At 48.1% G+C, this 12,969-nt stretch overlaps 1 protein-coding gene across 3 annotated transcripts in view; it reads right to left on the reverse strand.

Annotated features, from left to right (window-relative positions):
- Positions 1 to 12,969, reverse strand: part of LOC133118710 (spectrin beta chain, non-erythrocytic 1-like) — a 106,883-nt gene that overhangs the window by 69,237 nt on the left and 24,677 nt on the right. Inside the window, exon 2 of one of the 3 annotated variants that reach the window (XM_061228875.1) lies at positions 10,253 to 10,470. In XM_061228875.1, the coding sequence (XP_061084859.1) occupies positions 10,253 to 10,422 (170 nt within the window). In that variant the 5' untranslated portion in view covers positions 10,423 to 10,470. The remainder of the gene's footprint in view (positions 1 to 10,252; positions 10,471 to 12,969) is intronic. The other 2 variants (XM_061228870.1, XM_061228871.1) reach the window with 2 other exon arrangements.

Here is a 12,969-nt window from a genome sequence, read left to right on the forward strand (position 1 = left end):
GCGCTCCCAGAGCCGCAGTGGGGAATTTCACGGCCCGGCTCGGACCTCGTCTTAGAAATGAGCTCACATTCTTCTGGCCTCACCTATTGTCAGGAAGATGGATGGGTCTGCGATGACGAAGCCCACGGATTCTTTATTTCATTTCATTTCGTTTCATTTTATTCTAAAGGGCAAAAAACAACAGAGCCAAGAATCCCGTCTGGGTTCTTCCTGTGCGCAGAGGAGAGAATTCTGGGAATGTTTCTGGGCTGAGGCAGCAGCCGGGGGAGCGATCGTCATGGGGACGCCTGAGGTCTGAGGGCCTGGTTTTAATCATTTGGGGGCCTGGGTGGGCCCGGCAGAATGTGTCGATAACTCTGTGTGATGTTATCCACCTCATCTTCTGTTATTTTTGGACTCTGATCCCTCTGGGGCGAGAAGTGGGATGTTTCACACAGACGTGGCTTCACCGTAAGCAGAACGGACATAAGGTCTACACAGGTCAGTAGGTGCACGTTACCAAAGACACGACAGACGCACCAGATACTGCTTCTGCATCCCCCATGTCCCATTCTGGTTAGGAACAGTTTCTAGTGCAGCATTATCATACAGAACGTCTACGGAGGAACTTCTATAGCAGGGCTGGCCAACCCTGCTCCTGGAGATCTACCATCCTGTAGGTTTTCACTCCAACCCGAACGAAGCACACCTCGTTCATCAGCTAGAGCAGGGCTGCCCAACCCTGTTCCTGGAGATCTACCCTCCTGTATGTTCTCACTCCAGCCCTAATTTGGCACACAAAGCCCGTTTTTCTTGCTCACCTCCCTCTGTTATGTTTTATGTTTTATTTATTTTTTCCCCACTTTCATCACTCAGCAATGAAAATTGAGGTGGTTCGGGCATCTATTATTATTATTATATTATATATCTCTCCTGGCCAGGGAACGCCTCGGGATCCCCCAGGAGGAGCTAGAATGCGTTGCTGGGGAGAGGGACGCCTGGAATACCCGGCTTTGCCTACTGCCCCCGCGACCCGACTCCGGATAAGCGGGTGATGATGGATGGATGGATGGATGGATGGTCGAGTAGCTCAATACGAACCCGGCTATCGACAGAAAAACTGAGAAAACCTGGAGAAACAGTGACACACTTTACTGTGTTAGAGTTAAAAAAGGACATGGTCTAAGCAAAACACCAACTGCATTCTTGATTTATTTCAAAACATTCCCAGGATTGAGAAATTTCCTCCATTTTGCAATCTGGTAAAAAAAAAAAAAAAACTGCCAGCCAACAAGATGAATTTCAAACTGAAAATAAAATCATAAAACAAAATAAATGAGTATGAGACCAGTTCACATATTTATAGAATTTTCAGCCAGCTTGCCAAACATCCAATGGCTAGTATCTGGGGCATTGAGGAGTTTGCGGTCTAAAGAAAGACAATACTATAAAGATGAGTATTCTTCCAAAAACATTATGTTTGATCTTATTTTTGGTTGGAGCTACGATGGCTTCCAACATTATTGGGCCCATCATCAACACCAATGCTGAATTTTGATTGAAACCGGGTGCTATGGTCAAATGAGACCAAAATTGAGCTTTCTTTTGGCCAGGAACACCAGTGTCGGGTTTGGCCTCAGAAGAAGGGTGCCTTTGTTAGAAGGAGCATCATACCTATGGTGAAATATGGTGGTGGATTTTTGAGGTTATGGGACTGTTTCACAACTGAAGCTCTTGGGAGATTTTTTTTTAAGTCAACAGAACCATGAGCTGCAGTGAGTACCAGGACATTCTGGCCACAAACCCGGCATTCCCCCCAAACCAGGGAGCACAAACCAAGGCCTCACACAGACTGCTCCAGACAATGACCCCAAGCAAAACCGTGACCTCAAAATCGATCAAAGAAAATATTAACTGACCATGAAATGACTGCTTCACAATTGCCCTCTGAAACGTGTGGTTTTAGCTGAACAGGGCTGTCCACAAGCATAGACTGAGGAATCTAAAGAATCTTGAAAGATTCTGTACAAAAGAAAGATCCCCAACCTCCCCCAAATATGTCCACCAACCTTATAAAGCACTGTAGAAGACATGTCCTCAGTGTTATTCTTGCAAAAGGGAAAGGGCACACTTGCTGAAAATGATCATCTTGATAACTAGCCTACCTCTTGTTAGAAATACATATACTGTCTCAATAATTATATCCGTATTAGAACACACATTTTTCCATTTTTGAACATGCAATATAGCCCATTACTTGTGCTTTTCAGAGGTTTCTGTTACCACACGACTGCATGCAATATTCTGTATATTAATAAACAGTTGTCAAGTTGTCCCTTCGCCTTAATTGACTGATGGTAGCATGTGGTTCATCTTCAACAGAACTCATGAAAATAATCAAACCTTGAAATTAATTCAGATGTTTTTCGCCACCGTGTACTGTGAATCCAAACAGTCTTTGGGCAGCAGAGATAAAAATAAATGAAGACACGCCGGTTAGCGGGTAATCGCGTAGGAGGGGCGCGGACAGGCCGAAAATGGCGACGTTATGTTGAACTAACGGACGCTGCCGTGACAGAGCTGCAGTCGCCGGGCCAACCGGCGAACAATGAGCCCATTGGAGGGCCGATGAAACGGGCTTTTCACCGGCGTGGAGCCCGGCATTCCACCTCCGTCGCCATGCCAACGGACCTGGCGTGGGGGGTGGGGGGTAGGGGGGGGGGGGTCATGAGAGGACAGAGAAACCAAAAACACAGTGGAGGGGTGGGGGGGGGGCGTTACCTGGTGCCTCTTAATCTGAAATATCGCACGATCCGAACCGGTGCCGTATAATCAAACTGTGTCTAATGACCAGAGGCAAGGCCCATCCCGACAAACCCATGATGATTAATGTCGGCAGCAAACCCACAGGAACGCGGAACTACACGGACGTCAGCACAGGGCACAGAGCAAGGATGGACAGACGGACAGATAGACACCCGAGCCTTAAAAACAGTTCAAAATGGCAGCCTGTAGCCTAGTGGCTAAGGTGCCTGACTGGGACCCAGAAGGTTGGCGGTTCAAGCCCCGGTGTAGCCATGATAAGATCCACACAGCTGTTGGGCCCTTGAGCAAGGCCCTTAACCCCACATTGCTCCAGGGAGTGATTGTCCCCTGCTTAGTCTAATCAACTGTAAGTCACTTCGGACAAAAGTGTCAGCAACAACTGAAATGCAATGTAATGGTTAAAAAAACCGAATTAAAAAAAAGGAAGGGTTCAGATTGGGTCAGAATGCGGAGAGTAAAAGTAAAAAGCACTGGATCAACAGAACCAAAGCCACTCAACCTGACAACAGCAGTTTGGATCTGCTAAAGGTCAATGCATCAGCAAATTAACTTTCAATATAATTAGCACATGAACTACCTCTTACACGTCTGCAGGGACTGTGAATAATTCAGGGGCTCGTGTTACCAGAGAGGAACACTAGCGCGCCTCGGGACCCGAGAGTCACGGCCTTCCTCCGCCGGCCACTGGACACACACGAAGGAAAGAAAGAGAACGTTAAGGCTTCCCCCGGTCGAGCAGAAGCCCTCTTCATCTTAAAGAAGAGGAGGAGGAACCAGAGGACAGCTAAACCAGCTCCAGCTCACAGCCAAACAGGAATGTATATACTCCACAGCCCCGAGAACGGAGTCTCACATCCAGGGGAGATTCAGTACACAGTGCACATAACTACAGCATACCTAAACCAGGACACTGCACCCAGATAAACCAGTACACTGTACCCAGATAAACCAGTACACTGTGCCCACATAAACCAGTACACTGTACCCAGATTAACCAGTACACTGTACCCAGATAAACCAGTACACTGTACCCAGATTAACCAGTACACTGTACCCAGATTAACCAGTACACTGTACCCAGATTAACCAGTACACTGTACCCACATAAACCAGTACACTGTACCCACATAAACCAGTACACTGTACCCAGATTAACCAGTACACTGTACCCAGATTAACCAGTACACTGTACCCACATTAACCAGCACACTGTACCCAGATAAACCAGTACACTGTACCCAGATAAACCAGTACACTGTACCCAGATTAACCAGTACACTGTACCCAGATTAACCAGTACACTGTACCCACATAAACCAGTACACTGTACCCACATAAACCAGTACACTGTACCCAGATTAACCAGTACACTGTACCCAGATTAACCAGTACACTGTACCCACATTAACCAGCACACTGTACCCAGATAAACCAGTACACTGTACCCAGATAAACCAGTACACTGTACCCAGATTAACCAGTACACTGTACCCAGATTAACCAGTACACTGTACCCACATAAACCAGTACACTGTACCCACATAAACCAGTACACTGTACCCATAACTAAACAGCACACTATACTCATGACTAAATCAGTAAATTGTTCCTATAAATAAAGCCATACCCACAGATAAACCAGTAAACTGTCCCATTGTAGGCCTGCAGAGGTCCAGGCGAGGAGCCGCCCCTGTCTCACCCTACCCTTTACATTGGTGCGGGTCCACAGATAACATGGGGAAACGAACCGCTGGCACACACGTGCATTATGGGTACACAGTACTTCCTGTCTGAGAGCAGTCAGCCATGCTGGTGTGTCAAAGTTTCACTGGTTTGGTAATTCAGTGGTTTGTGTTCTATATATATATATATATATTTTTTTTTTTTTACTCCCGATTGTATTCATTCATTGTAGTCAAGTTCCCCAGCCATTGTACTCTTCAAGGGTTCTGATTATCTGTATGTTTACACTAGGACTCGGAACTGTACTGTCCTCTCAGGTCCTCTTCTGCACTTCGTTTTACGTTGCTCTGGATAAGAGCGTCTGCTAAATGCCTTGTAAAGTAGTGTAATGTAATTTATTGCTCCAGGATTGTATTCCCCTAAGACGATAACCACAATGCAAATATCAAAATATATCATAATGTGGACACCACAGATCTATAATGGCAATGCTGAACGTGTCAGACAAACAGCATTACATGCCTCCGAGCTGACCCCCCCCCGACCCACCCCCACCCCCCCCATCCCCCCCTCATCACATTACTGCGCAGAGCTGTGTGTGTGTGTGTGTGTGTGTGTGTGTGAGTGAGTGTGTGAGTGAGTGAGTGAGTGTGTGTGTGTGTGTGTGTGTGTGTGTGAGAGAGTTTGTGTGTGTGTGTGTGTGGGTGTGTGTGTGTGCATGTGTGAGTTTGTGTGTGTGTGAGTGTGAGTGTGAGTGTGAGTGTTAGTGTGTGTGTGTGTGTGTGTGTGTGTGTGTGTGTGTGTGTGTGTGTGTGTGTGGGGGGGGAGGGGGGGGATCTGCTCTGATGGGCAGGAATGCAGGAAAACACAGTCATGTGAGGGAGGCACTGCCTCCGGTCCCAGCCTCACTCAGCCACACAGACTCCACCATTCCACAGAGACACACGCGTGTTCCTCCAGACTCCACCATTCCACAGAGACACACGCGTGTTCCTCCAGACTCCACCATTCCAGAGACACACGCGTGTTCCCCGGGACTCGACCATTCCACAGAGACACACGCGTGTTCCCCGGGACATGCATGTTCCCCCCCCTTCCCAGTATGCCCTGCAGCAGTCCGCAGGACTGAGCGCATGCGGGAATGGGTCTGACCGGACCTTCCCCCTCTCCCAAAGCCTTGGTTTCGGGTTGCTATGGTGACTAAGTAGCCCGTTCTGAAGTCACGGTGGCGTTCCTGGAAAGTGGGTATCAAGGTAACAAGAGTCTGGTTACAGTAGGAGCGGCCATTTTGAGTCACTCTCCAGGTGCAGGTGAGCCGGTATAACTGACATAAGTCACAGTGAGAACAGTGCAGTCAGCATGACCTGTACTCACTCTCTTGCACGCGCTCACACACACATACATACATACGTACATACATACACACATACACTCATATACACACACAACACACACACTCCCTGCAGCATAAATCAATAAGGTGCCAAGATATGCAAATTCCAATGACAAACTGTGAACTGGCACAGAAGAAAACCTTTATTAATCAGCTAAGCGAAAACATTATCACTTTTTTCCTCTCTCCCCGGCTACTCTGAATCACATTTCAGTAATAACCTTTTCTACACCGCAGTAAAGCGTTCTGAAACTCCCCCTGAAGCGTGATGTTTCTAACTGTATGACTGTATGGACCACTCGGACACAGTTCAGACACTCAGCTAGGGCCACAGAGAGCCGTGCCGGAGAGCGGTTAACGTTAACGTTAACGTTAATGCTAATGTTTATGTTAATGTTTAATGTTTAATGTTTAATGTTTAATGTTTAATGTTTAATGTTTAATGTTAAAGCCTGAGCCTGGGCTGGGCTGTTCACGCCCGCCACGCTTCACTGTTCACCCCAGCACACACAGGGGCGTGACTGAAGCACTGAGCACTAGACCAACGCACAGCTGTGCCGTACGCATGCAGAGTGCAGACCCACAATGCATTACATGCACAAGCAGTGTGGGCGGGGTAACCATGGAGACCCACCCACACTGCGTCAGTCACTGCTTTCCATCCTATACTGACATTTTTAAGTTTAGACAAAAAAAAAATGCTTTCATGGACATTGTGGTTATTATCCACTGTAGCCTGCTGGCTACATTCAGGACGTAAAGTCAGATAAGTTATACTTACAACATGTCATTGATGCAATAGCAGATAGAAACATGAATTCACAACCAAAAAAATAAGTGAAATGCTAATTCTGATGCATCTTATAGACTGATTCTTGTGTACGGTAGTGTTGCGTTTGTTGAGGTTGAAGTGTAGTGTGATGCAGTTGATGCAGTGTGATGCAGTGTGATGCTGACAGCTGCAGTTGATGCAGTGTGATGCAGTGTGATGCTGACAGCTGCAGTGTGATGCAGTGTGATGCAGTGTGCTGCAGTGTGCTGCAGTGTGATGCAGTGTGCTGCAGTGTGATGCTGACAGCTACAGTATGGTGAAGAACACGGTACAGTAATGACTGGAGCTGAAACTGCGCCCGTATCCCAGGGTTACCAGAGCCTCACTTCCCAGCAGGAGGTGAGAGATGACGGTATGGCGGTATGACGGTATGGCGTGTGGTGGTGGGGCGTTCAAAAAACAAAAAACATTCCCCCCTCTCTGGGCATTAACCCTGAGCTTCATAATGTCTGGGACAAATACTCAATTTGGCTCTGTACAGCAGAATTTTAGATATGTAATCAAACCATTCACATATGGTTAAACTGCAGTCTCCACTTTCATTAAAGGGTATTTTATACATTTTTGTTTCACCATTTAGGAATTACAACACTGTTTAAGCATCTGAAGGAAAGGTGCTTTTTGAGGTTCAACACTAATTCCACATTTAAACCCAACTACCCCAATGAGCCATAGTCCATACGCTGGGTCTGAAGCTCTGATTGGCTAGCTGCTGTTTTGCCTGGACCAATGGCAGTTTGAGCGAAGCCTGGTGTGTGATACGAAACCCAACTGCCACAGAGAGAGTGCACAGAGAGAGTGCACAGAGAGAGTGCACAGAGAGAGTGCACAGAGAGAGTGCACAGAGAGAGTGCACAGGGACGAGGACACAGAGAGAGTGCACAGGGACGAGTGCACAGGGACGAGGACACAGAGAGAGTGCACAGAGAGAGCGCACAGAGAGAGTGCACAGGGAGAGTGCACAGGGACGAGGACACAGAGACGAGGACACAGAGAGAGTGCACAGAGAGAGTGCACAGAGAGAGTGCACAGAGACGAGGACACAGAGAGAGTGCACAGAGAGAGTGCACAGAGAGAGTGCACAGAGAGAGTGCACAGGGAGAGTGCACAGGGAGAGTGCACAGAGAGAGTGCACAGAGAGAGTGCACAGGGAGAGTGCACAGAGAGAGCGCACAGAGAGAGTGCACAGGGACGAGGACACAGCCGTGATGACTCGACCAAGGCAGGCGACACACCGCATGACTCCACACAGCCAACAGCGAGACACTGCCAGATGAATATAATAAAAATATAATATTCACAATAAGTAGAGCCACATACAACATGGAGAAATGATGCAGAGGCCAGACTACACAGAGGTGAGACCAGCAGTGCACACCAGCCTTTAGAGATTAAGCTAACTGACCAATGGGCTTTCACTACTGACTCCTCTCCGATGACTCACTTCCTGTGGTTTGAGTTGGAGGTTAAAGTGAAAGTAGCTCTGGGAACTTGACATAGTTTCCCCCTGAACTCAGAGAATGAGGTCAGATTTTTTGTTCCTTTAAACCTGACAGAAACGTCGCAGGCAGGACGACAGAAAGAGGCGGCAGATCCAGGCCCAGAAAGTAAAAGTCCACCCCTGTATTTCGCTCCAATCTCCTCAATTTGCTAATTAGCAGAGTTCTTCAGCCAGGAGGGAGAGCTAATTAGTGAAATCAGCTGAGATCATCGGTGGAAGGAACAGATGGCGGGATGTTGACTTTCTGCCCCCGGGACTTTCCACCTTCGACTGCAGGACACGCAGGGTTAAATTCACAAAAGGGCGGGACATTTATGGAAATGATAACGCGGCTGGAATTCTCCCGGCGTTAGAAATGCAATTAGAGCTGCACATTCATGAGGCACCGCAGCAGAACACCGTGTTCGCCCGGCCGGCGGTGAGTCAGCGCCCAGTCCCGAGGTCAGAGCGTGACCAAACACAGTCTGCTTATTATACAGAAACACAGGCTAACACAGGCGTGACCAAACACAGCCTGCTTATCGTACAGAAACACAGGCTAACACAGGCGTGACCAAACACAGCCCTTATTGTACAGAAACACAGGCGTGACCAAACACAGCCCGCTTATTGTACAGGAACACAGGCTAACACAGGCGTGACCAAACACAGCCTGCTTATTATACAGGAACACAGGCTAACACAGGCGTGACCAAACACAGCCTGCTTATTATACAGGAACACAGGCTAACACAGGCGTGACCAAACACAGCCCGCTTATTGTACAGAAACACAGGCTGACACAGGCGTGACCAAACACAGTCTGCTTATTGTACAGAAACACAGGCTGACACAGGCGTGACCAAACACAGTCTGCTTATTGTACAGAAACACAGGCTGACACAGGCGTGACCAAACACAGTCTGCTTATTGTACAGAAACACAGGCTAATGCAGGCATAACCAAACACAGCCCGCTTATTGTACAGAAACACAGGCTAACACAGGCGTGACCAAACACAGCCTGCTTATTGTACAGACACACAGGCTAACACAGGCGTGACCAAACACAGCCCTTATTGCACAGAAACACAGGCTAGCACAGGCGTGACCAAACACAGCCCACTTATTGTACAGAAACACAGGCTAACACAGCCCGCTTATTGTACAGAAACGCAGGCTAACACAGGCATGACCAAACACAGCCCTTATTGTACAGAAACGCAGGCTAGCGCAGGCTAACGTGGGGAACTGCGCCCGTATCGGTTACCCAACCTGAATCACAGGATGTTCTCAGCATTATAACGGCACGGAGAGCAGAAAGACTCTGCACGGAGAGCAGAGAGACGGCACGGGGAGAGGCTGGCTGCTGAAAATGTCATTTTTATTTTATTTTTTAGCTACAAAAACTTGATGAGGTCTTGTGGGCGAGCAGCGCTGAGCACAGGGTGAAATGTGGAGTTTGGGAATGTCATATTTTACAGAAAGGGAATGCCTGGACAGTGTTCCCGTTACTCTCTGTTCTGGCTCAAATCCTAGTTTTCCTCCAACACATTATCCCTCCTCAGCATCTGTTCCCCGTCTCCTAAATCTTCCCCGTTCCCGGAACCCAAACCCAAACCCCCGCCAGGTTCTATCCGTTACGCTCCCTTATGACCCAGAGCCCCGCCCCCCTGTCCCAAACCAGCCAATCGTGCTGCAGCACACACGCTCAGCAGGAAGAGTTCCTCAGCTGGCTTCATTCTGCTCACGAGCTTCAGCTGGCTTCATTCTGCCCAACTCTCCACATCGCTGACCGTGCTGTCAACCAGCACATCGATATTCTTGTTTTCGATCCGTTCCTTTCACAAGACAGAGGTCACACAGCATTTTGCAGTTGGCCTGGTGACAACAGTCATGTGTCAGGATTTCCGATATAGGATTCCTGTCTCCCCCCCCCCCCAGGTGCCCTTACCTGCGAGGACCTCGATGCTCGAACAGCCACGTGGAGCTGCGATTGGCTGAGGCTCTTACATGGGAGCCACATGCGAGGGCTGCGATTGGCTGAGACATGTGCCGGCGAAGGCTGCGATTGGCTGAGGCTCTTACCTGCGAGGGCCTTGATGCGGGAGCGTTCGAACAGACGGGCGGAGCTGTTCTCGTTGTCCCACTCCTCCTCCCAGCGGGTGTTCACCTCGCTGTACTGCTGCTGGATCTCCATGTGATCGAACTCTGCGGCTACCGACGTCATCCTGGGCCCCTTCAGCGTGCTCGCTCTGCATCAGCTACTGCTCCAACCCTGGGGGGAGAGAGGCTGTGTTATAAACACCCCAAAATACAATCAACCAACAACACAAAATAACTCCCACAAGCAGAGAGAGAGACTGACAGAGGGAATGAAAAGGGTAAATGTGTAAGCGATAATTATTGAAGCTCATCTTTGCCATCAACTCGATACAGTAATTAAGTTTGTAATCCAAAAATGCTTCGTTTTCAATACGCAGAATGGCCTTTTGATTATGGTGCCACCTGGTGGCGAGACCAAAGAACTGAGCCCATAGTGAAGTCTGAGCTCTAGCACCATCTAGAGGCCAAATAAGAAAATGAACGAGGTTTGAATTCTGGACAAGGCCGCTCCTCACCAACGTTCCGCTTCACTTGGCACATTAGCAGTCTACGGTCAAATCAGGCGCTCATTTGTAAGGCTGTTCCTTTTATACACGAGAATAAAATGTATGGTCAGCTTGTGGTCATACATCTTTACAATGAATGCCTGAGCAGTGCGCTTTACCGCTGAAATTAGAAACAATCCATTGTAGATTAAAAACATCTTCGAAAACATCTGTGCGGTAATTCTTGTGAGAAACGGGATATGGATTTAGAGCATGTTTGGTTAGGGGGGAGTAATGACATCTGAAACGCACGGAGAAGACAGTCTGCTCTCTTGAGAATATGCGAATCCAAACCAACCCTTCTGTCATACAGTGTAAGCCCATGGCGTCTTTTGCAAAAGCTAGACAGAGCCCGGAGAAGGAGACACCAAGAGAAACTAGCTCATGGTGCTTTCATTCCCTCAGTGACTCCTGGAATGTAGCAGGTTCAGCTCAGCCAGCCACAGACGATGTGCACATACTTCTCCGCAGGCAGTATTTACTGAATGCATTTTTATCAAATCTATCAGTATCTATGTCACTGAGCGAGCTAATTTGCTAATATGTCGCTATTATGTTTTGCAGTTCTAAAAGCTGCTGCCTTCCGAACTTCACTGAGGGAAGGAAAGTACCTTGGGCGTGAATCCACACCCCGCCATAAAAAATCTCACAACTACTGAAGCATAACGTCAACCCCCTCTCTCACCCTCCACATCGTTTTGCTACACTCGCAGGCTTAATTTAAATCGGTTCTAAATCAGGTGAAATGGATCGCTGGGAGAGCTGTCCGATGAGCTCAGCACATAGGCTACAGTCTCGAGCGGAACGGCTGCGGTCAGCACTTCGGCCAGACCGTGACGACTGACGTTGCGCAGTCCCGGTCGGGAGCGGTGGGTGTTCGGGCACAGGGAGCGAGAAGCCATGATGCCAGCTAACACGAATAAAATATAAAAATAACATTAGAACCGCTGGCGAAATGCGGGATAGCCAGAAAGCAGGGTTTCCCTTTGCGTCACAGCGTTCCCGGGCTGGCGTTCCGTTTTGGGCTAATTGCTACCAGGTTTACCAAGCTTACTGTTTATACTTGTGGGGTTTTTTATTGCGTAATTATCCCCGTCAAATTACATATTTTAACTTTCTAAACTCCCAATTGTATAATAAAATAAATAAAAGGAATTTACTAGTTCTCTGACGTTTGTGTATTAAAACCTGAACCCGTTTAACGGTTGCAGGAGTAAAACATTCGCTCCCACGGAGCTGCCCGTACCCTTCAGTTTCACATTGCGCAGGACTCTGCTAAAAACAAACGGGCCTGCCGCACCGACAGGATGAAAAACGCCTGCAGGGACTTGATTCTGGGGTTTGGCGAGGGAACTCAAGCAGAAGGAACGATGGAAACAGCACGGCGGATTTTAGAAACTGCTTCGGGTGTTTCAGAAGGGACATTCATCAATTCGTATTCATTTTTTCAAGCAACATTACGGACAAACATTCCACACAGTGTTTCACAATCGACCCGGTGACTACAGCTGTTTTTTGCAGGCCCCAGTTTAAGGACAACATGACCTGGTGTTGCGCCTGGAGTTGGATTATAGGGGCCAGGAAGTGAGTGTTATTTGGGGTACTCTTTGCTTAAAAGACCAACACAGTTTCCACTGCCCCTCACATTCCAGGGCTTGGGACCCCTGAAGCTGAGACCTGAATGGACAAACTGAGGCTCGCTCTAAACTGGGTTTGAGCACAATTCTCATGTGTCCACTGCCCTATTTCGCTCTGTGATCTATTAATACCCACAAACTCCGCATTGTGACTTAGAGCAAGGGTATAGTTTTTATACTAGTATCTAATAATCATGTGGACAAAAAAATATATTTATATACATCCCTGAAAAATGTTTTCCCCCCATTGTCTTTGCAATGACAATTTTACAAAGAGAAAGTGAATCTGACCGTGCTGCTGTAGGGTACACACAGGCCTGACCGTGCTGCTGTAGGGTACACACAGGTCTCTCTCTCTCTCTCCCTCTCCCCCTCTCTCCCTCCCTCCCTCCCTCCCTCCCTCTCACAGTCAGAATAGGCCAGTGTGGGAGGGGGTGGGAGAGGGGGGTGTGCATGTGACTGACAGGTACTCAATACGGGGGGGGGGCA

The sequence above is a fragment of the Conger conger genome, chromosome 18 (genome assembly GCF_963514075.1).
Source record: "Conger conger chromosome 18, fConCon1.1, whole genome shotgun sequence".
NCBI classification, from domain to species: Eukaryota; Metazoa; Chordata; class Actinopteri; order Anguilliformes; family Congridae; genus Conger; species Conger conger.